Source organism: Pezoporus wallicus, unplaced genomic scaffold (assembly GCF_028554395.1).
Source record: "Pezoporus wallicus isolate ANWC-B61680 ecotype Strahan unplaced genomic scaffold, APGP_CSIRO_Pwel_v1 contig_12477, whole genome shotgun sequence".
Classification (NCBI taxonomy): Eukaryota; Metazoa; Chordata; class Aves; order Psittaciformes; family Psittacidae; genus Pezoporus; species Pezoporus wallicus.
This window is the reverse complement of record NW_026638222.1, coordinates 342403-366703: the sequence shown is the minus strand read 5'-3', so window position 1 is coordinate 366703 and position 24301 is coordinate 342403. Positions and strand designations below refer to the sequence as shown.

Sequence of the window (24301 nt, the reverse complement as noted above, 5' to 3'; positions counted from 1 at the left end):
CCACGACCAAGTGATGCTTCTCCTTGGCTTGCAGATGCTTCTGGACCCCATGGGTGGGATTGTGATGACCAACGATGGCAATGCTATTCTCAGAGAGGTGCGTGTCTGGGAGTGGGAATCTTCTGGCTTACCTCTGAATCCGGGCATGGGGTGGAAAGGGACCTTAAAGCTCATCCAGTTCCATGGGCAAAGACACCTTCCACTAGAGCAGGATGCTTCCACCTGGCCTTGAGCACTGCCAAGGATGGGGAATGGTGCTGGTTCATCCCCTCTGTTGGAAGCAGCAGGTTCTAACCAGCAGCACCAAGAGAGGGGCTTGTAAGGGATGAAATGTGTCCAGCAAGCACCCTTCACCCTCGGAAGAGCAGGTTTCAGCCCTGGGCTTCAGTGTTCCATGGAAATTCCCTAGCGCTGGAATGATGCTGGAAGCTTCAGCTTGCATCTTCTGGATCAACGCCCTGTTTCTTGCTCCTGTCCAGATTCAGGTCCAGCACCCTGCTGCTAAATCCATGATTGAGATCAGCCGTACTCAGGATGAGGAGGTTGGAGATGGGACCACATCCGTCATCATCCTGGGTGAGGAGAGGGAAGGATGTGCCTTTGCTCCAGGGTTTCACCCTTTTGGCCCATCTTAGCTTGATAAATACACTTTAATGGCACAGATATTCATTATCTGTCCTTCCAAAGGTGAATCCTAGAATTCCAGGTTGGAGGGGCCCTCAGGGATTATCTGCTCCAACCTTCGCAGGGGCATCATGACCTGGACTTGATGTTCCAACCAGCCCAGTATTAAGTGTCCCACACTGGGGAGCTCATCCCTTCCCTGGGGAGATGATTCCAATGGCTGGTCGCTCCCACTGTGTAAAATTCCTCGTGTGTCCATTGGGAATCTCCCCAGGCTTAACTTGGGCCCATCACTCCTTGTTTTTTCCATGGCATTCCATGCAAAGAAGGGGGTCTCCACCTGCTTTGTAGCCACCCTTAAAGAGTGGAACAACGGGATAAAGTCCCCTTGAGCCTTCTCCAGGCTGCACATTCCCAGTTCTCAGCCTTTCCTTACCTGCTTCCTAGCCCTTGGATCACCTTTGTGGCCCCTCTCTGGATCCTTTCCAGCCCCAAACCTGAGCCCAGTATTCCCAGTGTGGCCCTCCCAAGCAGTGGGCACAGCGGGATAACGACGTCTCTACCCCTGCTGGCGGTGTTGCCTTTCTCCCTCCCGTTATTCCCCAACGGAGGAAGTTTGAGGGATGGGCTTTGCCTTGCAGCTGGAGAGATGCTCTCTGTTGCTGAACACTTCCTGGAGCAGCAGATGCACCCAACGGTGATCATCGGCGCGTACCGCAAGGCTCTGGATGACATGATCAGCATCCTCAAGAAGATCGGGTGAGTTCCTTGGGAAGGGGCTTGGAAAAGAAGGGATTTGGGGGGAATAACCCTGTTCCCATCGGGGCAGCACCCCCGTGGACGTGAACAACAAGGAGATGATGCTGAAGATCATCAAGAGCGCCATAAACACCAAGGCCATCAACCGGTGGTGCGAGCTGGCCTGCGGCATCGCCCTGGAGGCGGTGAGGACGGTGGAGCTGGAGGAGAACGGCAGGAAGGAGATCGACATCAAGAAGTACGCCAAAGTGGAGAAGGTGAGCGTGTCCCCGGCCCCTTTTCCCATGAAAACCCAATGATTCCACAGTTCCCAATAGGGCCGCGAGGATGCTCAGGGGCTGCAGCACCTCCTGGATGGAGACAGGCTGAGGACGTTGGGGCTGTTGAGCCTGGAGAAGAGAAGCTGCGGGGAGACCTCAGAGCTTCCAGTATCTGAAGGGGGGCTGTAGGGATGCTGGGGAGGGACTCTTCATGAGGGACTGTAGTGACAGGACAAGGGGAAATGAATTAAAACTTAAACAGGGGGAGTTTAGATTGGATCTAAGGAGGAAATTCTTTCCTGTGAGGGTGCTGAGGCACTGGAATGGGTTGCCCAGGGAGGTTGTGAATGCTTCATCCCTGGTAGTGTTCAAGACCAGGTTGGAGGAGGCCTTGGGTGAGATGGTTTAGTGTGAGGGGTCCCTGCCCATGGCAGGGGGGTTGGAACTGGCTGATCTTCAGGTCCTTTCCAGCCCAACCAATTCTATGATTCCCAAAGGGAATGCTCATAAAAGGACCTTGCGTTGTGCCCTGGGGTTTTCCTTTCTCAGCATGTGGGATATGGGTGCTTTGAGGAGTGGGGATGCTCTCCTAGAAAGCATAAAGTATATGGATGCTGTATGGAAAGCACAACTTCCATACAGGAGCCTGGTTTGCCTCATTCCCCCTTTGTCCTGGGACAGATTCCAGGTGGTTTTAGCGAAGACTCCTGCGTGTTACGGGGGATCATGGTGAATAAAGACGTAACTCACCCCCGCATGAGGCGTCTCATCAAGAACCCCCGCATTGTCCTTCTGGATTGTTCCCTGGAATACAAGAAAGGGGAGAGCCAGGTAAAAAGCCAGGAAGTGAAATCATGGAATGCTGGAATGGTTTAGCTCGGAAGGGCCCTTAAACCTCCTCCAAAGCCCCTTCTCCGTGTTTCTTGGGGTGCTTCTCCTTGGCTCCTGCCCTGGAGGTGCTGGAGGGGCTCAGATCCCTCCGTTTGGGGGGCTCTGGATGTAACCTGCAGCTCTTCTGTGTGCAGACTGACATCGAGATCACCCGCGAGGAAGACTTCGCCCGCATCCTGCAGATGGAGGAGGAATACATCCAGCAGATGTGTGCAGACCTCATCAGGGTCAAACCAGACCTGGTCATCACAGAGAAAGGGATTTCAGGTAATAACACCCCCTTCCTGGGGTTATCTCCATCTGAATGAGGCTCATTCTGGGTTAAATTCCCCCTTTGGCACCCCCAAACCAACCTGGTTTCCCCTTGGTTTGGGGCAGCTTTGTAGCTTCCTAACACGGAATTCCCCATTCCAAGGCCTGGATTTTGGGGCTTGAGGTTGCCTTGGGGCAATTCAAAGAGGATTTGGCTTAGCCAGGAGTTGGAAGGCATCAAAGGAGTAGCGAGGAGGAGCCTCAAAAGCTGCACTTGGTGCCTTAAAGTGCATTTGGTTTCCTTTTCTAGAAGCTAATTGCACTTAATTAACATAAAGAGCCTTAATTAGAGCTGAGGGATGAATAAACCCCCCAAACCTGATTGCAGACCTGGCCCAGCACTACCTGATGAGAGCCAACATCACGGCCATCCGCAGGGTGAGGAAGACAGACAACAACCGCATCGCCAGGTCAATGAAGGCTCCCTCCTCCCTGGAGCCCTCTCCATGCTCCCATGCCATGGAATTGCCTCCTTCTCCCCCCCTTTTTCCTTCCCTATGGATGCGTGACCAACCCCTGGTTGCTGTGCAGGGCCTGTGGAGCTCGCATCGTGAGCCGCACGGATGAGCTGCGGGAGGAGGACGTGGGCACCGGGGCCAGGCTCTTTGAGGTGAAGAAGATCGGGGATGAGTATTTTGCCTTCATCACCGACTGCAAAGAGCCCAAGGCCTGCACCATCATCCTGCGGGGAGCCAGCAAGGAGATCCTGGCTGTGAGTTCCTGCAGGTTCCAGCTCCTCCTTCTCCTTGGGGAAGCCGCTGCTTCCCTTTGGAGCAGCTCGAAGCCAATTCCCGTTTTCCTTTGGCTTCTGGAGTTACAGAATTCCCATCTCGTGGGCTGCACTCTGCAGGGGAATCAGAGCTTGCCCACAGCTTTCCATAGGGACCATGGGATGATTTGGGTTGGAAGGGAGCTTAAAGCCATTCCTCCCTTGTCCTCTTCCTCCATCCCTTGGTCCAGGTTTCCTGCAGCCCCTTTAGGCACTGGAGCTGCTCTAAGCCCTCCCCTTAAGGAGCCTCCTTTCTTCTGCTGCTCCCAACACTGGGAGGGGGGGTGTTCTGATCCCTGCTCCCGCGTCCCTGCTCCCGCGTCCCTGCTCCCGCGTCCCTGCTCCCGCGTCCCTGCTCCCGCGTCCCTGCTCCCGCGTCCCTGCTCCCGCGTCCCTGCTCCCGCGTCCCTGCTCCCGCGTCCCTGCTCCCGCGTCCCTGCTCCCGCGTCCCTCATCCCGCGTCCCTCATCCCGCGTCCCTCATCCCGCGTCCCTGCTCCCATGCCCGGGTCCCTCATCCCGCGTCCCTGCTCCCATGCCCGGGTCCCTCATCCCGCGTCCCTGCTCCCGCGCCCGCGTCCCTGCTCCCTCATCCCGCGTCCCTCATCCCGCGTCCCTCATCCCGCGTCCCTCATCCCGCGCCCGCGTCCCTGCTCCCTCATCCCGCGTCCCTCATCCCGCGTCCCTCATCCCGCGTCCCTCATCCCGCGTCCCTCATCCCGCGTCCCTCATCCCGCGTCCCTCATCCCGCGTCCCTCATCCCGCGTCCCTGCTCCCATGCCCGTGTCCCTGCTCCTATGCCCGTATCCCTCATCCCGTATCCATGCTCCCATGCCCGTCTCCCTCGTCCCATTCCCATGTCCCTGCTCCCATTCCCGTCTCCCTCATCCCATTCCCGTGTCCCCGGTGCGCAGGAGGTGGAGCGGAACCTGCAGGACGCCATGCAGGTCTGTCGCAACGTGCTCCTGGACCCGCAGCTGGTGCCGGGCGGAGGAGCCACGGAGATGGCCGTGGCGCAGGCGCTGACGGAGAAATCCAAAGGGATGACGGGCGTGGAGCAGTGGCCGTACCGCGCCGTGGCCCAGGCGCTGGAAGTGATCCCTCGCACCCTCATCCAGAACTGCGGCGCCAGCACCATCCGGCTGCTCACCTCGCTCAGGGTAAGCCCGGCATCCAGGTTTTCCATTGCCGAGCTGCAAAGCTCTTCCCACCGGCTCCTTTGATCCCGTTGGAGCCATCGGCTCGCCATAGGCGGGCCCCTCGAGGGGGGGGGAGCTGCGGGAGGTTTTGAGTTGAAGGATCCCGGTGGTCAAGGATTTGATGGATCCCCTTGAGGGGGATTTGAAGGCTTTTTGGCTGTGAAACGTCCTCGGATGGATTCCCAAGCATGGAAACTGGAATCCTGGCATGGGTTGGGTTGAAGGGAGCTTAAAGCTCCTCCGGGTCTTGGAAGCACGGATGCCTTCTGTTGAACACAGCCACAGCTTCTCCCTTTAACCCTTTCCACCCTCATGGGGAAGAGATTCCCAAGATCCCATCTAACCCTTTCCCCTTCCAGTTGGAGCCGTTCCTCCTCAGCCCATCCCTTGTCCAAAGCCATTCCCCCACCCCCTTGTCCTGCTCCTCCATCCCTTGTCCAGCTTTCCCTGGCACCACTGGAAAGGCCACGCAAAGGCCTCCTCCGACGATCCCAAGTGGTGATCCCGGCTTTCCCAACAGGCAAAACACACTCAGGACAACAGCCAGACGTGGGGGGTGAACGGGGAGACCGGAGCCTTGGTGGACATGAAGGAGCTGGGGGTCTGGGAGCCGCTGGCTGTCAAGCTGCAGACCTACAAGACAGCAGTGGAGGTGAGGCTTGGGGGCCTCCAGGGGTTGCTCCATGGGGCTGGAATTCTGGACTGGCTCCCAATGCTCTCTCTCCATAGACGGCCATTCTCCTGCTCCGCATCGATGACATCGTGTCCGGGCACAAAAAGAAGGGGGATGAGAAGAGCCAGGCTCCGGCAGCACCGGAGGCAGCCCAGGAATGAGGGATCCCATGGGAAGAACCAAGCCAGCACCCGGCTTGCTGCGGCTGAAGCTTTGGGGTGGGAGGGGGCTCAGTGCCCGGCGCAGGGACTGGGCATGGGAGGCTCTGGAATGTCACGGTTTGCTTGGGAAATAAACCCAATCATGGCATTCCAGTGCCTTTTGGATGGGGGGAATCCCATAAACATCAAGGAATGTTGCTGGAGTTTGGGAAAGGAGCCCCCAGGTTTCTCCCTGTCCTTTCCAAGCAGGAGCAGAATCGCTTCCCTCAAGAAGGAATCATCCCCTTTGGCAGGTGAAAGCCATTCCCCCCCATCCTGCTCCTCCATCCCTTTGTCCCAAGCCCCTCTCCAGCTTTCCTGGAGCTCCTTTAGGCACCGGGAGCTGCTCCCAGGTCTCCATAAGGAGACAAGGGAAAGCAGCAGAGCTGCCCTTGGGCCAGGGCTCCCTCCCTCCTTCCCACTGCTCCAACTGGTTTGGGAACCAGTTCCTGAACCTCCACCCGCGAGGAAGAGGAAGGAGTTGGGGAGGGACTTGCTCCCCCCCCCCCCCAAGCCAGGGCAAAGCCACAATTCCTTATGGGATCAATCCCACCCTTCCCAAAGCAACCATGGAAGCGCTGGGCAAAGAGTTTTATTAGGCAATGGGGCTCCCCCTTTCCCAGGGCAGAGCAATCGGGACGGCATCTCCCTGCATCCCTCCTTTTGGGGTCTTGGGGGTGTTCCCCCATTATCCCCAGTACCGGAGTTTGGCTCCGGTGTTCTTGGGCTGCTCTTGGGGCTTTGCCTCTGCCACAGCCAGGAGGTTTTCCGGCTCCAGCACCACCATGCTGTAGAGATTCCAGAGGAGCATGGCCACGAGGGGCAGGAAGCTCAGGCTGAAGCCAAAGACCCTCAAGGAGCGCCCGATGGCGTAAGCCAACCAATACAGCAACCTGGAGGCATGGAAAAGGGGGATAAAGGATGGCTCCAGGTCTTTTCCCCCCACCACCACCCCATTCCTGCTTACCTGGAGATGGCAAAGAGCCCCGTGAGGAGCGGGATGAGCTTGAGGAGCTCCTGCGGGAGGTAGGTGGCCAGCACGGCCATGTTGAAGAAGTAAAGGACAAAGAGGTGGCCGGATTGGACCACGAAGGTGCTGTGGATCTCCACCTCCCGCCGCAGCTCCCCACAGGGCTCCAGCGCCCAGGAGCAGAGGCGGGAGACGCCGCTGACGAGCATCCCTGCGGGAATACCGGAGCCAAAGGCTGGGAATGGGGCTCCCCATGGTTGAAAGTGGGGGGGGGGGGGGATGCCCCCTTTTGCTGCTCACCCAGCACGATGGGGACGGTGGCGAAGGCGGCGCAGCGCAGGGTGTACAGCAGGCGGGTGCTGATGGTGGGCAGCAGCGGGGCGTCGAAGGGCAGGAAGACGTAAGCCCCATAGACAAAGCAGGGGCACAGCACCAGAGCCCCCAGCACCGAGGCCAAGGCCTTGAGGTGGCCCCCGCCACCGCAGTCCTTAGCCCACGGGCACCTGGCTCCTTCGCTGCCAGGCTTGGCCCCTCGCCCCTCCAAGCCCAATGGGTCCCTGGAGCGTGAAGGACCCATAGGGAGGAGGAGGAGTGGGTGCTGGCTACGGGGCACGGCTCCCCCTTTGCTTTCTTCCTGCTGCTTCTTGCCCTTGCCGGGGTTGTGCTCGATGCAATGCGGGTCTATGGGCACCACCACCACGGGGGCCACCTCGGGGCCAGCGCCGGCCTCCTCTGGACCTTCCCGGCCCCCATCCGGGCTCGCCCGGGCCCTCCCCGGGGCACGGTCCCAGGGCAGGGTGGCCTCGGGGTCCTCCGGTGCCTTGGGTAAGGGGGGGGCCGGGGCCAGCTCCATCAATGCCACCTCCTCCGGGGGCAGGATGGGGTCCGCAGCGGGCATGGATGGGGTGTGGAGGGGGGGAAACGCGGCTCCGGTTCCTTCCTCTTCACCCTGGGCACAAAGCAGTGGGAATGGGGGGGTTTGGGGGTCCTGCTCCTCCATCCCTGCATCCCAAAGCCCCTCTCCAGGCTTCCTGCAGCCCCTATAGGCACTGGAGCAGGGTGCTCCAAGCCCCTGTGTCCAACCTGGCCTTGAGCGCTGCCAGGGATGGGGCATCCGAACCTTCTCCATTCAACCCATCCCAATGTCCCCAAACCCTCCCAGGGAAGAGCTTCTGCCCCACATCCCATCTCCATCCCCCCTCTGGCAGCTTAAAGCCATTCCCTTGTCCTATCCCTGCATCCCAAAGCCCCTCTCCAGGTTTCCTGCAGCCCCTTTCGGCACCGGGGCTGCTCCAAGGGCTCCCCTTCAGGAGCCTTCCCTTCTCCAGCCCCAGTTCCCTGCGCTACGGAGCCTCCCGGCCCCATTCCCAATGGGAAGAGCGTCGGGAATGGGGGAGCAGAGGTTGTGTCCCGTGTGTGTCCCCCCCCCCGGTTCCCAGCCCCATTCCCACCGCCGGGAATGCTGCGGGACTCACTGGGGCCGCGGAGCGGGGCCATGGGAGCCTCCGGAGCGCTTCCCCCTTCCGTGGCCACGGCTCTTCCGGGCCTTCAAACCGGTCGGACCGGTGCGAGGTGGGGCCGGGCTGGAAGGGGCCGAGCCTCAGCCCTGCCCCTTCCCGAGGGATCGGGGCCGGCGGGGCAAGGAGAAGCCAAAGGCTGGGGGGGGGGGGGAATGGGCTGGAGCCGCCGCCATGGGGAAGCCCTAAAGGGAGCCCCCGGCCCCTTTACCCCACGCTGCGTGTGCAGGGAGGCGTTCCCAAGGGATGAGGAGGGAATCCCAAAGGATGAGGAGGGAATCCCAAAGGATGCGGAGGGAGTCCCGAGGGAGTCCCAAGGGATGAGGAGGGAATCCCAAAGGACGCGGAGGGAGTCCCGAGGGAGTCCCAAGGGATGAGGAGGGAATCCCAAAGGACGCGGAGGGAGTCCCAAGGGATGCGGAGGGAATCCCAAGGGATGAGGAGGGAATCCCAAGGCCCACGCTGTGGGGCAGCCATGGCGACGCCCGCCCTAAGCGTGTGCTGACGCCTCGCCGCCGCCATCTTTGCCAGCACTAAGTACTGGCACGGCGAGAGGTTGAACTCTCGCGAGATGATGCCTCGCAGCGGCCGCCAGGTCTCGCCGGCTCTCGCGAGAGCGGCCCGGGGCAGGGGGCAGCCATGGCGGCCGAGCGGGGCCGGGGGCGGCGGCGGAGGCGGCGGGGCCGGTGCTGAGGGGAGCGGGAGCCGGAACCGGGCCTCGCCTTGCACCGGAGCCATGAGCCAGGGAGGGGGGGCCGGGGAGAGCGGCGAGCCCGAGGCCAAGGTGCTGCACACCAAGAGGCTGTACCGGTGAGGGGGGAGCGGCGGCGGCGGCGGGAGGGGCCGTGGGGAGGGGAACCGGGGGGGGGAGCGGAGGGAATGGGGATGGGAAGGGAGGGGGGTGCAGGAGAGGGGATGGGGATGGGGATACAGGACAGGGGATGGATGAAGGAGGGGATGGGGATGGGGGAGTGGGGATGGGGGAGAGGGGATGGGGATGGAGATACAGGACAGGGGATGGATGAAGGAGGGGATGGGGATGCAGGAGAGGGGATGGGGATGCAGGAGAGGGGATGGGAATAGGGATTCAGGACAGGGGATGGATGAAGGAGGGGATGGGGATGGGGGAGACAGGATGGGGATGGGGGAGAGGGGATGGATGCAGGAGAGGGGAAGGGGATGTAGGAGAGGGGATGGGGATGCAGGACAGGGGATGGATGAAGGAGGGGATGGGGATGCAGGAGTGGGGATGGGGATGAAGGAGAGGGGATGGGGATGAAGGAGAGGGGAAGGGGATGGGGGAGAGGGGATGGGAATAGGGATGCAGGACAGGGGATGGATGAAGGAGGGGATGGAGATGGGGGAGAGGGGATGAGGATGGGGAAGAGGGAATGGGGATGCAGGACAGGGGATGGGAGAGAGGGGACAGGGATACAAGAGTGGGTATGGGGATGCAGGAGAGCAAATGGATGCAGGAGAAGGGATGGGGATGGGAGAGAGGGGATGGGGACGCAGGAGAGGGGATGGGGACGCAGGAGAGGGGATGGGGATGCAGGGGGAAAGGCTGAGGAGTCCTCTCCAGTCTCCATCAGTACTCCCAGCATCCACCAGGTTGGAAAAGCCTTTTTGAGCTCCTCCCATCCCCCCCGTTTGTGGGGGTTCTGGGATGGAAGAGCAGGAATCTGAGGGGGTTTCTTGGAGAACTAAAAGGGAGCAGAAGGAACCAGTGCCCTTGGGCTGCACTTTCTGACTGGAAGCAAACTGGTGTTGGAGCCGTGCTCCCAGCCAAGGGGAAGGGGAAGCATTCCCAGTGTCCTGCTGGGAGGCTTTGGACCCAGGGCCTTGACATCCCAGCTGTGTCCTGGGATGCAGGTTTTGGCTTTGGAATCACTTTGAGGTGAAGTATCAAGGTGAAGGTATCACCCCCCCACTCTGCTGACAGTGACCACGCTGCTGGGAAGATGAAGATGCCTCTTTTGGGAAGAGAAGAGCAGATTTCTGACCATTCCTTCTGGGAATGGGGTCAATCAGCACTTCCCCTCCCCAGTCCCCCTTCTGCATAGGGACCACACTGGATCCCTGGGAGCAGTGAGCTCCATCCCACTGCAGAGTGAGGGATACAGGGGCAGGACATGGAGCTGATGTCAGGTTTTGGCTGTGGTTTAGAGGTTGCTTGGTGTGATTTGAGCTGCTTTTTTTGGGGGGTGGGGGGGGAAGCTCCTCCATTCCCATGTGGAGATGGTTGGGATGGGCGCTGGCCTGAAGCTCTCCCTCCTGTGTCCCCTTGCAGAGCAGTGGTGGAGGCCGTTCATCGCCTGGATCTCATCCTTGGCAACAAGGCAGCGTATCAGGAGGTGTTCAAGCCCGAGAACATCAGCTTGAGGAATAAGTAAGTTGGGCTGAGGCCTTGCCTTTGCTTGTTTCCCTTGGGGAAAATCCCTCTGGAGCCCCACGTGGAAGGTGGAGCCCCCCAGGAAGCTGCTGCTGGCCACTGCCCCAGGGGAGCAGTGAGGTGTGGGGCGCTTCCAGCTGCTCCTGTTGGGAGGAGGGTGGCACAAACTGGGTGTTATCCCATGGGATGAGCCCTGCTTTTCCTCCTCCATGCAGAAGAGGGCATGGGGATGCAGGAGAGGGGATGGGGATGCAGGAGTAGGGATGGAGATGCAGGGAGAAAGGATGAGGACGTGGGAGAGGGGATGGATGCAGGAGAAGGGATGAGGATGCAGGAGAGGGGATGGGGATGCAGGAGAAGGGATGAGGATGCAGGAGAGGGGATGGGGATGCAGGAGAAGGGATGAGGATGCAGGAGAGGGGATGAGGATGCAGGAGAAGGGATGAGGATGCAGGAGAGGGGATGGGGATGCAGGAGAGGGGATGGGGATGCAGGAGAGGGGATGGGGATGCAGGAGAGGGGATGGGGATGCAGGAGAAGGGATGGGGATGCAGGAGAGGGGATGGGGATGCAGGAGAGGGGGTGAGGATGCAGGAGAAGGGATGGGGATGCAGGAGAGGGGATGGGGATGCAGGAGAGGGGGTGAGGATGCAGGAGAGGGGGATGCATGAGAAGGGTTGAGGATGCAGGAGAAGGGATGAGGACGCAGGAGAGGGGATGGGGACGCAGGAGAAGGGATGGGGACGCAGGAGAGGGGATGGGGACGCAGGAGAGGGGATGGGGACGCAGGAGAGGGGATGGGGATGCAGGAGAAGGGATGAGGATGCAGGAGAGGGGATGAGGAGGGGATGAGCCCTGCTTTTCCTCCTCCATGCTGGAGGCTGATGGCAGTGCTGTGCCCCATCGCAGGCTGCGGGAGCTGTGCGTGAAGCTGATGTTCCTGCACCCAGTGGATTACGGCAGGAAGGCAGAGGAGCTGCTCTGGAGGAAGGTTTACTATGAAGTTATCCAGCTCATTAAAACCAATAAGAAGGCAGGTATCTGGGCAATGGGGGTCTTCCCATCTCCCTGTGGAAGGATGGTCTCCAAGGGCACGGGATTCCCATCATTCCCATGCCATGATGAGCCCTCTCGTGGGGTTGCAGGTGCTCTTGGCAGTCACCTTAGGTTGAATCACCTCTTGTTGCAAGAGTTTCTCCTCCTTGCTGTTGGCTCTTGGTCAACAAGGGAGGAAGAGGAGGTGCAGACCTAACCCCTGAGCTGCCTCCTGTCCTGCTTCCTCCTCAGTGCAGTGGGGCTGGCCGGTCTGAAACCTTACCTGGGCTAACAGAGCCTCCCCTTTCCTCCTTGCAGCACATTCACAGCCGTAGCACCCTGGAGTGTGCCTATAGGACTCACTTAGTGGCAGGGATAGGCTTCTACCAGCACCTCCTCCTCTACATCCAGTCTCACTATCAGCTGGAGCTGCAGTGCTGCATCGACTGGACGCACGTAACGGACCCTCTCATAGGTGAGGGCTTGGGCACTGGGTCTCTGGTGGGGACAGAGAGGTTTGGAAAGCTTCATTGAAGCTGATAAATGGGCTGTGGAGTGGAGGGAGGTGGGGGGGATGGAAGCAGAGGATCACAGAATGGGTTGGGTTGAAGGGAGCTTAAAGCTCCTCCAGCTCCAACCCCTGCCATGGGCAGGGACACCTTCCACTGGAGCAGGGTGCTCCAAGCCCCATCCAGCCTGGCCTTGAGCACTGCCAGGATTGGGGCATCCAAACCTTCTCCATTCAACCCATCCCAGTGTCCCAGAACCCTCCCAGGGAAGAGCTTCTGCCTAAGACCCCATCTCCATCCTCTCTCTGGCAGCTTAAAGCCATTCCCTTGTCCTGTCCCTGCATCCCAAAGCCCCTCTCCAGGTTTCCTGCAGCCCCTTTAGGCACTGGAGCTGCTCCCCTTCAGGAGCTGACCCAGCCTGGCTCCTATGGGAGCTGCTCCTCCTCTTGATGCCCCTGCTCCCTGTGCTTCCTCCCTGCTTGCACTGGGCCTGCTCTGCCACCAGTGAGCAGGGCCTCCCCAGCAGCCCTTACCCCAGTGTTTTGTGGGATTCCTTCCTGCAGGCTGCAGGAAACCAGTGTCTGCCTCGGAGAAGGAGATGGAATGGGCCCAGATGGCATGTCACAGGTGCCTGGTGTATCTGGGAGACCTGGGTGAGAGCAGCAGCATCCTTTGGGGTGATGTCTACAGGGCAAGGATGGTGCCCATCCATTCAAGGTGGCACAGCTCCTGGGAGCTCTTTGAGAGCATGAAGGTGGCTTTGCCCCAAAGAAAGAGCTGATGGGGGTAGGGAGAATGGGTGGTGGGAGAGGGATGGGCTCACCTCTTCAGGGGGTCCAAAGGAGCTGAAGTCCCAGCTGGGTTGATGGAGTTTTGCCACTCTCTGGCATGGGATGTAGCCTGAGGGCCTGGAAAAGGGAGGTGTGCCAGGGATGCACTGCTCAGCACCCGGAGCAGAAGAGCTTTGTCCTTTCCCTTAGGGGCTGCCTTCCAGTGCCATGGGCACTGAGACCAAAAGGCTTCCACAGAACCACGGGAGGGCTTTGGCTTGGCAAGGCCCTTGGGCTCGTCCCGCTCCAACCCCTTTGCTGTGGGGCTCTTGCCCTCTGTTTGGAGGGTGGGGGGGTTGATGCCTGGGGGTTGCTTTCCTTGCAGCTCGCTACCAGAACGAACTGGCTGGTGTGGACACGGAGCTGCTGGCTGAGAGGTTTTACTACCAGGCCCTTTCTGTGGCCCCCCAGATCGGTGAGTGGGGGAGTCCGTAGCTGTCCCCATCGCCTTGCCACAAGCACCACGTCAGGATGGGGCGCAGGGGTAGGGCTCTGTGCTGCTGCTGCTGCTGAGAGGGGGGGCTTTAAGCTCTGCTTCCTTGCTGGGACCCCAAAGAGGAGTTAAAGAGCTCCTCAGCAATGGGTAAAGCCTCCATGGACTCAACTCCTGCTGAGCCCTGAGTGCCTCAGGGAGCTGGAGCAGAGCCCAGAGGTGATGTAGAGGAGGCAAGGCCGTGGTATGACTGCTACCCAGGAGGAGATGGCCCTTGTTTGCTCTGCTTCCTTATAGAGAGCACGGGGGAAGGATGTAAAAGCACCACACACCATGAGTGTGGCCAGTGGGTTGAGTGGTTGTGCCTCCTGGGTAGCCACGTAGGGAGAGGGAAGGGATGTGCTCTGTGGGCTCACTTCATGCCATTGCCCCTCTCTCGTGACAGGCATGCCCTTTAACCAGCTTGGGACGCTGGCAGGGAGCAAATACTACAACGTGGAGGCTACCTATTGTTACTTACGCTGGTGAGTATCCTGAGCAGGGCATCGGGGTCCTGGGGCCACCTCCTTTCCTCCTTGCCTTTGCCCTTTGGGGTCCTCTTTGCAGCCCATGAGTTTGCAGGGGACGTCGAGAGCCCTGCAGGCTCGAAGCGAGGCACTGGGTAGCTCCCTTTGTGCTTTATGGCTTGGGTACAAGCCCCATAAGTGGGGTAGGGTAAAACGTGGGCTCTCTTCTCTTTGCCTGGCTCAGCATCCAGTCGGAAGTGTCCTTTGAAGGCGCCTATGGGAACCTGAAGCGGCTCTATGACAAAGCAGCCAAGATGTACCAGCAGCTGCGGAAGGCTGAGAGCAGGAGGCTGTCTCCAAGCAAGAAGAGGTGAGAGGGGGGCAAGGAGAAGGTTGGAAGCAGGACCAGAAGCATCCTCGGGTTCTTGGGAACTGCAGGGGGGGGCTGCTTGGAGGCAGGGCTCCCCCGTTCCTGAGCTCTCAGCTCCTAAAGCCAGGAGGAAAGCTAAGTGCTGGCTCGTGGTAAAGGGTGGAAGGAGGCGTTTTCTTTCTGTGCCCAAGGGCTGGTGGCTGTTCCTGAGGGTTGAGGTGCACTGGGGGCAGTTGGAAGGGTCTAGAGGGTCTTTTTCCTCCGGTGTTGAATTGAGAGCTGAGGTCCCTGTTCCCAGAGCTCTGGTCCATTGCTGCTTTACGCTCTTTTCTTCTCCCATCTTTTTAGAGGCAAAGACATTAAGAGGTTGCTGGTGAGCTTCATGTACCTGCAGAGCCTTTTGCAGCCAAAGAGCAGGTAAGATGATGCTTATGGCCTTGCCCAGCCATCAGATGCTTCCTGCTGCCAAGTGCCGGGTTAGGACAGCAAAGAGGCCCTGTCTGTCGGTGTGCAGGGCTCTTGTGAAGCTGTAACCCCAGAAGCAAACCAACCTCTTCCTGCTGCAGTCAATGGGAGGCTTTGTCCCATCCCCGAGCCCTCTTTTGCCTTGGGTTCTCTGTGTCTGCCGGAGCGTTTTGGGGTGCCTGGGGATTGACCTCATCCTGCTTGCAGTGGAGCAGCACAGGCTGCAGGGGAAGTGGTGCTGGAAGGGACCTTCGAGGGGTCCCAGTGGGGAGGGGGATGCGATGTGAAGTCGGATGAGGCTGCTGGCTTCTCTTTGCCTCTTACACATCATCTTCTCTCTTCCCCTTGACAGTCTTCTGCTAGGGCTGGGTCTGCTTTGTCCCTGTCTTTACGTGGGGTTTTAGGCCCTGGGGACCCCAAAGTGGCTGCGCTATTCCAGAGGGTGCCAAAAGCAGGGCTAATCCTTTCCCTCGACCTGCTGCTGTGCCGGTGCAGCCCGGTATGGGGCTGGCTTTCAACTATTGCCTACCACCAGAGCAGAGCCTCCCTGCTCCCCACTCATTTAGCACTAAAGAAAACTGGGGATGGCTTCAAGTTCTCCAGCTCCCATCCTTTCCAAAGGGTGTTTTGCAGCCTGCTTTAGTTTGGAAGGAGGAGGCTCCCATGGGCTCTTGCACTGGATCCTGCAGAGGATTGGGAATACTCTTGCAGGGCTGTAAGGATGCATGGGAATCTGGTGCCAGGTCTGGGTCAGTTGGGAATGCTCATCCTGCTTTCTTCCTGCCTCTCGAAGCTCCCTGGATTCGGAGCTGACATCTCTGTGCCAGTCGGTGCTGGAGGACTTCAACCTGTGCTTGTTCTACCTGCCCTCTCCTCCTCACCTGAGCTCCAGCAGCGAAGAGGAGGAAGAGTACGAGAGCGGCTACTCCTTCCTTCCCGACCTCCTCATCTTCCGCATGGTCATCATCTGCCTCATGAGCGTCCACAGCCTCAAGAGGGCAGGTAACCACTGCTCCGTGCACCTTCCCTCCTCCCTTTGGCCTCGAAGCTCTCCACCTCCTCCCGCTGTCCCCCTGCAGGTTCCAAGCAGTACAGCGCAGCCATCGCCTTCACCCTGGCCCTCTTCTCTCACCTCCTCAACCACGTCAACATCCGCCTGCAGGCAGAGCTGGAAGAAGGGGAAAATCCAGTGGCAGCCTTGCAGAGCGACAGCCCAGGTAAATGGGATGGGGTTGAGAGAGGCCGGGGGGGATGCTCCTGCAGGCTCTTCCCTTTGCTTCCCTCCATCCCCTGGCAGCAAACCCCATCCCCGGGAGCTGGACGAGGCTCGGAGCATCCTTACCCTAAGCAGAAGGCTTGAAAGCTGCCTCCCAACCCAGCTCCTGCTCTCGTTTCCCACTGCCTGCAGACGACCAGGAGCCCCGGGAGGCGTCGCTGGAGCAGGAGGCGGAAGGGGCCTTGGGGAACCGTGAACCCCAAGAGGAGCAGAGGAAAAGCGACCGCCAGAAGAGCAAGAAGTACTCGCGGCTGTCGTGCCTGCGGCGCCGGCGGCACCCCCGGCAGCTGGACGAGAGCGACCTGAGCGAGGGCTTCGAGTCGGGCTCCAGCCAAGGCTCCGGGAAGGGCAGCGACGGCTCCGAAAGCGCCTCGGACAAGAGCGACGACGAAGGCGAAGCGGCTTTCGACGCCGAGAGCGACTCGGAGATGAACAGCCAGGAATCCCGCTCCGACCTGGAGGAGATGGAGGAGGACGAGGAGGAGGAGGAGGAGGACGAGGAGGAGGAGGAGGAAGAGGGCAGTAACCGAGGCAAAAGCGGACCCAAAGAGGCCTTCAAGAACGGCGTGGAGGGCGCCGGGCTGGGGGACTCCAAGGGCTCCAACGGCTCCAAAGCCGAGGCTCCGGAGCCGAGCCTCAATGGGCCGGCGTCGCTGGCCACGAGCGAGAGCAGCATCGCCAGTAACCTGCAGGCCATGTCCACCCAGCTGTTCCAGACCAAGCGTTGCTTCCGTTTGGCTCCCACCTTCAGCAACATCCTCCTGAAGCCCAGCCCTGACCCCCCGCTCCGGAAGGATGGGATGGAAAGCAAGGCTTGTGTCAATGGAGAGCTGGAGAAGCCCGGCTTGGGCGAGCAAGGTAAGGAGCAGCCTCCTCATCCCTCCCATGTGGTTGTGGTTGCTGGTTGGGAGCCAAGCCCTGTTCCCTAGGGCATGTTCTCCATGGGGACAGGTTTGGAGGAGCCAGGGACAAGGGCAGGGCTTGGGTTGGGTGTTTCCTGAAGAGGTGATGGGCACCCAGGGGTATGAGCGCTGAGCAAAGGGCCTGCAGCTGAGGCTGGATGCTGAGCAGCTCTGCTCATCCCGAGGAGAATTCCAGCAGCTTTTAGGGATTCGCTTCCTTTTTCCCTATGGGAAATCTCCGTAAGGAGCCGCTTCCAAGTGCTCCTGGTGCTGGGCACTGCAGGAAGCCCTTAAGGACATGAAGCTCTCGAGGTCTTGATCTTCCCTCTCTATCAGGGCCGGTTCCCCCCTCTTGGTTCTGAAGGTTTCTTGGGTGCTGATAGCAAACCGTGGCCCTCAGTCCCCTCCATGCTGCTCCCTTGTGCTCAGCTCACTCCTGGGAGCTCGGAGATCCTGGAATCAACCAGGACCCTTGGCAAAGGCCTTTAGGATCACGGAGTCCCAGCAGGATCCTCAGGATATGGAGGGTTTCGAACCCCTCATCTCCTCTTGCACAGCTTCAAGGTTGATGCCCGTTGACCTGAGCAGCACCCACTGGCTCTGGTCCCTGCAGTAAATGATGCTTGGCTTCTGGAAGGGGTTTCATGCCTGCTTTTCCCTTTGGCTTGCAGACGAGGGGTCTGACTCCGAGGAGAGCCTCTCGAGCAGCAAATCCTGCAGGAATGAGCGTTCCCTTCAGGAGAAGCTGCAGATCATGAGCAACGAAGGGCTGCTGCTCACCGTCAAGGTCTTCCTGGACTGGCTGAGGACTAACACAGACCTCATCCTCATGTGTGCTCAGGTGGGAGCTGTGCTGGGTGCTCAGTCCCAAGGCTCTGGGTGCTCCGTGCCTCTGGGCTGGGATGCTGAGGGCGCCATAAAGCTGTGTTGGGTGCTCAGTCCCAAGGCTCTGGGTGCTCCGTGCCTCTGGGCTGGGATGCTGAGGGCGCCATAAAGCTGTGCTGGGTGCTCAGTCCCAAGGCTCTGGGTGCTCTGTGCCTCTGGGCTGGGATGCTGAGGGCACAATAAAGCTGCTGTCCCAAGCCTGGACAGGATGGGGGGTGTTAAATACCCCTCAGCTGCATCTTGCCTTAAGAAGGGGAGTGGAATTTCTCCTTCATCCCATTCTGAGGCCTGGGAAAGGGGCCCCAAGGGGGTTGGATCCATCCCTGGATCCATCCCTCTTAACCTGCATGTGGTGTTGTGCTCCTGCAGAGCTCCCAGAGCCTGTGGAACAGGCTCTCCGTGCTCCTGAACCTCCTGCCTTCTGCTGCAGACCTGCAGGACTCAGGTACTGGAGGGGGAATGTCACATCCCAGCCATCAGGGAATGCTGTGGATGGGGAGGGCTTTGCCAGGAGCCCAGCGGGAAGCAGCACCCACTGGGTGTTGGTTTAACCACCACTGCCGTTAGGTCTGAGCTCTGTTAAGGCATCCTATACAGCTCACAAGACCCTGGAACCCTCCCTGCTGTGCATGGAGCCTTTCTGTGGCCACCCCCCCACTTTGGGAATTAGCCATCGAGGGGCTGGTTTTGCCCTGGCCATCACTGGAAGCTCCAGATGCTGGTGCTGTGCCCCATGCCTCAGCCTAAAGGTGGCCACGGTCTCTGAGCCAGCAGGGTTGCAATGGGGATGCTCGTCTGTGGGAGCACATGGCACAGAGCAGCCTCTTCCTCCCCTCCCTCCACTCCAGGCCTGGCCCTGTGCAATGAAGTCCAGGCCATCCTGAGTGGTGCTGAGCTCCCGGACCTACAAACCCACTTGCTGCTGCCGGAAGACGTCGCCCTCCGGAACCTTCCTCCTCTGAGGAGCGCGCACAAGAGGTTTCACTTCGAGCAGGACAGGCCCATCTTTACCCCCGTGGAGGAGGTGAGCTGGGCTCCATCCTGAGCAGGGTCCTGGGGCTGAGCCCCTTCATTCCTGAGCATCATAACTCCCCTTTGCAGTGTGTGGTTCGCCTGTGCTGCATCCGGAGCTCCGGGCACTTCATCAGCCAGCTGCAAGGCAGCATCCTGCAGTTCAACCCCGAGCTCGGCATCTTCATCAGCATCGCTCAGGCAGAGCAGGATGGGATCCTGCAGCAGGCCCAGGCCCAGTTCCACATGGTGAGCTGGGGGGGTTTGGGGTTGGGGTTGGGGTTAGGGTTAGGGGTTAGCGTTAGAGATTGGGGTTAGGGTTAGGGTGGGGGTTAGGGGTTAGGGTTGGGGGTTAGCATTAGGGGTTAGGGGTAGAGATTGGGGTTAGGGGGTGGGGTTTGGGGTTATGGGTTAGGGTTAGTGGTTAGGGTTGGAGGTTAGCATTAGGGGTTAGGGTTAGAGATTGGGGTTAGGGGGTGGGGTTTGGGGTTAGGGTTAGGGGTTAGGGTTGGGGGTTAGCATTAGGGGTTAGGTTTAGAGATTGGGTTTAGGTGTTGGGGTTTGGGGTTAGCATTAGGGGTTAGGGTTAGGGTGGGGGTTATGGGTTAGGGGCTAGGGTTGGGGGTTAGCATTAGGGGTTAGGTGTTGGGGTTTGGGGTTAATGTTAGGGGTTAGGGTTAGGGGTTAGCATTAGGGGTTAGGGTTAGAGATTGGGGTTTGGGGTTAGGGTTGGGGGTTAGCATTAGGGGTTAGGGATAGAGATTGGGGTTAGGGTTAGGGTTGGGGGTTAGCATTAGGGGTTAGGGTTAGAGATTGGGGTTAGGGGTTAGGGTTAGGGTTATGAGTTATGATTAGAGGTTATGGTTTTGGGTTAGTGTTAGGAGTTAGGTGTTAGGGTTAGAGATTGGGGTTAGGGTGGGGCTCTGGATTATGGGTTAGGGTGGGGGTTAGGGTTTAGGGTTTGGGGTTAGGGTTTAGGATTGGGGGTTAGGTTTATGGGTTATGGATTAGGGTGCTGGTTAGGGTTAGGGGTTATGGTTAGGGTTATGGATTAGTTTTGGGGTTAGGGGTTAGGGTGGGGGTTAGGGTTAGGGTTTATGGGTTAGGGTTATGGCTCAGGGTTAGCGTTAGGGGTTTGGTTTAAGTGTTAGAGTTAGTTGTTATTGGTTAGGGTTAGGTTTAGGCGTTAGGGTTACGGGATATGAGGTAGGGTTAGGGCTTAGGGTTGAGGGTTAAGGTTAGTGGGTCGGTTTAGGGTTTGGGGTGAGGTTTAGGGGTTAGGATTAGTAGTTTAGGGTTAGGCCTTACATTGTGGGTTAGGGGTTATCATTAAGGTTTGGGGTTAGGGTTCAGCTTAACCACAACCTCGGTTGCGCTTGGCACAAAGCCCTTGGGTTTTAAGGTGCCTCCTGGGGAAGGGGCTGGGGGTTTTCCTCCTGAAATCTGTCCCCTTTGCCCCTTTCCCCGTGGGAGCTTGTGGGTTTCCTGCTGGCTCATGGGTGATGGGTGATGGGGACGTTTGCTTTGGTGGCAGGCTGCCGAGGAGGCGCGCCGGAACCGGCTCATGAGAGACATGGCTCAGCTTCGGCTGCAGGTAGGAGGGGAGGCTGCTCCCAGCCTCGCTCCTTTAGGGATGGGGTTGGGGCCCATGGCCAAGGGTAAAGAAGCTTTCCCCAGTGTCCTGGTGCAGCTTCATCCCTTTGTTCCCTGGTGTTGCCTTCCTCATGTCCTATCTCTGGTCATCAACGAGGGGAGCTCAGCACCTCCTCTTCCCTTTCCCCCTTGGAGGAGTGGGATGAGGCCGCTCTGAGCCTTCCCTTCTCCAAGCCAAACCTCAGGTCTTGCCCTGTAGCCCTGCCACCATCTCAGTCACCCCCTCTCTCACAGCTCCTTCCCCTATTGAGGTGCACACATCCCGCTCCATTGGCCCCTTCTCCACCTCTCCTCCGGGTGCTGGGAGCTGGGAAGGGTGAATCCCTTCACAATGAATGGGAAGTAAGGCAATCGTGTCCGTGTGTGTGTGTTCCCAGCTGGAAGTTTCTCAGCTGGAAGGGAGCCTGCAGCAGCCCAAAGCCCACTCAGCCATGTCCCCTTACCTGGTCCCGGATACCCAAGCCCTTTGCCAGCACTTGGCTCTCATCAAGCACTTGGCCACCAGCGGGAGGTTCATCATCATCATCCCTCGCACAGGTAAAGGGGTCTCTCCCCATCCTCCCTTCCTTTTCCTGGCCCGTGTGCTCCCCGTGGCCTTCTCCCATTCCCACATGGGATCCGTGATGTACGGGAGAGCAGCTGGAAGACGGGAGCAGCCCCATTCAGCATCTCCCCTCTGCCTCCCATGGGATGAGGAATCCCAGCCCCATCTGGGTGGCTTTGCAGGGAGATGGCTTTGGTTTCTCTGTGCTTTCTGGTAGTGATCGATGGCTTGGACTTCCTGAAGAAGGAGAATGCTGGAGCTCGGGACAGCATCCGCTACCTGGAGGCCGAGTTTAAAAAGGGAAACAGGTATGGAATGGGAAAAGCTTGCTTTTGGAATGGGGCGGGGGGGGGGGGGATTTGGGCTGGGAGGGCCAAGGTGGGAAAGGAGCAGGTTTGGTTCTTGGGGTGTGGGTGATGCTCACGACCACGGGAGCTCAGGACCCCTCCTCTCCCCTCAGGTACATTCGTTGCCAGAAGGATGCTGGGAAGAGCTTGGAGAGGCACAAGCTGAAGAGGCAGGATTTAGATGCCTGGTAAGAGCATGATTCCCAGCGGGAAAGAGGCTCTTTGGGAGCCATCCTGTGGCTTTGCTTGAGGTGGTGCTGAGGGAAGGTCCTGGGGTGCTCATCTCTCACCTGGCACCAAACGCTCGGTGCTGAGGGGCTTCGAAGAGCCCTCGACAGGCACCAATCCTGCTCGAGGCCCTCTGGAGCTGAGTGTTCCCTCTGGGATCTCTCCATCAGGAACCTCTATAAGATCCTGGATAGCTGCAAGCAGCTGACGGTATCCCAAGGGAATGGGGAGGACGATGGCACGGGAATGGTCACCATCATCACAGGCTTCCAGCTGGAGGACCCCAGCGTGTTCTCAGCCCCCATGCAGGTCCGTGGGGTTCACTGCTTTTGGGGGGGTCAGGGTCCGAGCTGCAGGTTCCGTTCTTCCGCCTTGGGGTTTGTCATGGATCAAGCCTTGGAGCCAGGATCAACACGTTGGGAAGGGCTGAATGGACAGGGCAAGAGCAGAGTCCTGGAGTCATGGATTGGGATGGGATGGGATGGGATGGGATGGGATGGGATGGGATTGGATGGGATGGGATGGGGGGAGCTTAAAGCTCCTTCGACTCCAACCCTTTCCACTCAATCAGCTTGGGGATGGGATGGGACATCCAAACCATCTCCATTCAACCCATCCCAGCCCCCTCGCAGGGCAGAACTGCCTCAGATCCCATCTCCCTTAGGGCAGGATAAAGCCATTCCCCTCGTGCTGCCCCTGCATCCATTGCCATAGTAACGGGGTCTGTGTGTGCATCCCTTGCCGTGGTAATGGGGTCTGTGTGTGTATGTGTGTGTGTGTGTATGTGTGTGCATCTGTTGCCATGATAATGGGGTATGTGTGTGCATCTGTTGCCACGGTAACGGGGTTTGTGTGTGCATCCCTTGCCATGGTAACGGGGTCTGTGTGTGCATCCCTTGCCATGGTGATGGCATCTGTGTGCTTCTGTTGCCATGGTAATGGGGTCTCTGTGTGTGTGCATCCGTTGCCATGGTATCAGGGTCTCTGCATCAGTTGCCATGGTAATGGGGGTCTCTGCATCCATTGCCATGGTAACGTGGTCTGTGTTTGCATCTGTTGCCATGGTAATGGGGTCTCTGTGAATCTTTTACCATGGTAATGGGGTCTCTGTGTGTCTGTGTGTATCCATTGCCATGGTAACGGGGTCTCTGTGCATCCGTTGCCATGGTATCGGGGTCTCTGTGTGTATCCATTGCCATGGTAACGGGGTCTCTGTGCATCCGTTGCCATGGTATCGGGGTCTCTGTGTGTATCCATTGCCATGGTAACGGGGTCTCTGTGCATCCGTTGCCATGGTATCGGGGTCTCTGTGTGTATCCATTGCCATGGTAACGGGGTCTCTGTGCATCCGTTGCCATGGTATCGGGGTCTCTGTGTGTGTCTGTTGCCATGGTAACGGGGTCTCTGTGCATCCGTTGCCATGGTATCGGGGTCTCTGTGTGTGTCTGTTGCCATGGTAACGGGGTCTCTGTGTATCAGTTGCCATGGTAACGAGGTCTGTGTGCATCCGTTGCCATGGTAACGAGGTCTGTGTGCATCCGTTGCCATGGTAACGGGGTCTCTGTGCATCCGTTGCCACGGTAACAGGGTCTGTGTGCATCCGTTGCCACGGTAACAGGGTCTCTGTGCATCCGTTGCCACGGTAACAGGGTCTGTGTGCATCCGTTGCCACGGTAACAGGGTCTCTGTGCATCCGTTGCCACGGTAACAGGGTCTGTGTGCATCCGTTGCCATGGTAACGAGGTCTGTGTGCATCCGTTGCCATGGTAACAGGGTCTGTGTGCATCCGTTGCCACGGTAACGGGGTCTCCCTGCTTGCAGGCTGCCATCCAGGCGGCCGCCGGCGCCAGCGTGGAGCTCAGGAACGTGCTGGACTTCTACAAGCAATGGAAGGAGCTGGGCTGAGGCCGCGTGGGGCCCGGGCTGGTGTGAACCTCTCTGTGCCCCCCCCCTTGGAACGTGCAGCGTCTGAACCAAGGCTCCCGACCTCCAGGCTTGGACCCGAAGCAGCAGCAGCGGCGGCGGCGGCAGCAGTGGCAGCATCAGCACCATCAACCAAACCTCTCCCCCAAAGGCAGCCCCCAAAGCCAATGGGGGGGCTCCGGCCTCCAGGCAGGCGGCTCCGAACGAGAGCCAAGGAGAGCTCTGCCCTGCTTCCCAATGGGCAGGGATGGGGCAGAGCTGGGCAGGCCTTGAACACACCCCACATCCCCCCCCCACACCCCACACCCCCCCCACACCTCATCTTTTGGGAGCCATCCTGCAGCTTTGCTTGAGGTGGTGCTGAGGCCGTTCCCTAGGGAGGGTCCTGGGGTGCTCAGCTCTCACATGGCACCGAACACTGGGAGCGGAGGGGCTCAACGGGCACCAATCCTGCTCGAGCTCTGCTGGAGCTGAGTGTTCCCTCTGGGATCTCTCCATCAGGAACCTCTAGAAAATCCTTAAGCTCCTCAAGCCTGGACTGGAGCTCCAAGCCCCCGAAGCAGCTTGGGGAAAGGGGATGCTGAGAGTGGTGGAGCCCTTGGGGCCAGGGAAGCAGAAAGTCCTTTCCTTTCCCTTCTTTTCCTTTTTTTCCTTTTTCCTTTTCCTTTTCCTTTTTCCTTTTCCTTTTTCCTTTTCCTTTTTTTTTTTTTTTTTTTCCTTTTCCTTTTCCTTTTCCTTTTTTTTTCCTTTTCCTTTTTCCTTTTCCTTTTTCCTTTTCCTTTTTCCTTTTCCTTTTTCCTTTTCCTTTTTCCTTTTCCT

At 59.0% G+C, this 24301-nt stretch overlaps 3 protein-coding genes across 3 annotated transcripts; 2 read left to right on the top strand and 1 right to left on the bottom strand.

The window, feature by feature from the left end:
• Positions 1–9: 9 nt before the first annotated feature.
• On the top strand, positions 10–5647 carry CCT3 (chaperonin containing TCP1 subunit 3). Its single transcript, XM_057409979.1, has 11 exons — positions 10–97; positions 480–576; positions 1266–1383; positions 1454–1640; positions 2325–2474; positions 2669–2801; positions 3175–3256; positions 3378–3558; positions 4529–4774; positions 5334–5465; positions 5543–5647. Exons 1-11 carry the CDS (start codon positions 14–16, stop codon positions 5645–5647), a joined length of 1515 nt encoding a protein of 504 aa, XP_057265962.1. The 5' UTR covers positions 10–13.
• Positions 5648–6374: 727 nt separating this feature from the next.
• TMEM79 (transmembrane protein 79) lies at positions 6375–7554 on the bottom strand. The gene is made up of 3 exons (XM_057409980.1): positions 6957–7554; positions 6654–6867; positions 6375–6579 (listed from the first exon to the last, which is right to left on the bottom strand). Exons 1-3 carry the CDS (start codon positions 7552–7554, stop codon positions 6375–6377), a joined length of 1017 nt encoding a protein of 338 aa, XP_057265963.1.
• A 1331-nt stretch (positions 7555–8885) lies between these two features.
• Positions 8886–23520, top strand: SMG5 (SMG5 nonsense mediated mRNA decay factor). The gene is made up of 22 exons (XM_057409978.1): positions 8886–8983; positions 10464–10562; positions 11475–11598; positions 11919–12075; positions 12673–12762; positions 13265–13354; positions 13818–13896; positions 14123–14248; positions 14597–14665; positions 15507–15715; positions 15793–15930; positions 16122–16847; positions 17563–17732; positions 18146–18221; positions 18625–18800; positions 18878–19036; positions 20322–20381; positions 20818–20977; positions 21202–21292; positions 21445–21519; positions 21730–21868; positions 23381–23520. Exons 1-22 carry the CDS (start codon positions 8910–8912, stop codon positions 23462–23464), a joined length of 3171 nt encoding a protein of 1056 aa, XP_057265961.1. The 5' UTR covers positions 8886–8909; the 3' UTR covers positions 23465–23520.
• The last annotated feature ends 781 nt before the right edge of the window (positions 23521–24301 follow it).

Bases quoted from the DNA above. Each gene is read 5' to 3' on its own strand.
- TMEM79 (XM_057409980.1), bottom strand. From the start codon at position 7,554: ATGCCCGCTGCGGACCCCATCCTGCCCCCGGAGGAGGTGGCATTGATG. The intron at 6,868-6,956 runs GTGAGCAGCAAA...GTATTCCCGCAG, and splicing joins CACCGTCCCCATCGTGCTGG to GGATGCTCGTCAGCGGCGTC. The intron at 6,580-6,653 runs GTAAGCAGGAAT...CCATGCCTCCAG, and splicing joins GGGCTCTTTGCCATCTCCAG to GTTGCTGTATTGGTTGGCTT.
- SMG5 (XM_057409978.1), top strand. From the start codon at position 8,910: ATGAGCCAGGGAGGGGGGGCCGGGGAGAGCGGCGAGCCCGAGGCCAAG. The intron at 13,897-14,122 runs GTGAGTATCCTG...TGCCTGGCTCAG, and splicing joins ACCTATTGTTACTTACGCTG to CATCCAGTCGGAAGTGTCCT. The intron at 20,382-20,817 runs GTAGGAGGGGAG...GTGTGTTCCCAG, and splicing joins TGGCTCAGCTTCGGCTGCAG to CTGGAAGTTTCTCAGCTGGA.
- CCT3 (XM_057409979.1), top strand. From the start codon at position 14: ATGCTTCTCCTTGGCTTGCAGATGCTTCTGGACCCCATGGGTGGGATT. The intron at 98-479 runs GTGCGTGTCTGG...GCTCCTGTCCAG, and splicing joins GCAATGCTATTCTCAGAGAG to ATTCAGGTCCAGCACCCTGC. The intron at 3,559-4,528 runs GTGAGTTCCTGC...CCCGGTGCGCAG, and splicing joins CCAGCAAGGAGATCCTGGCT to GAGGTGGAGCGGAACCTGCA.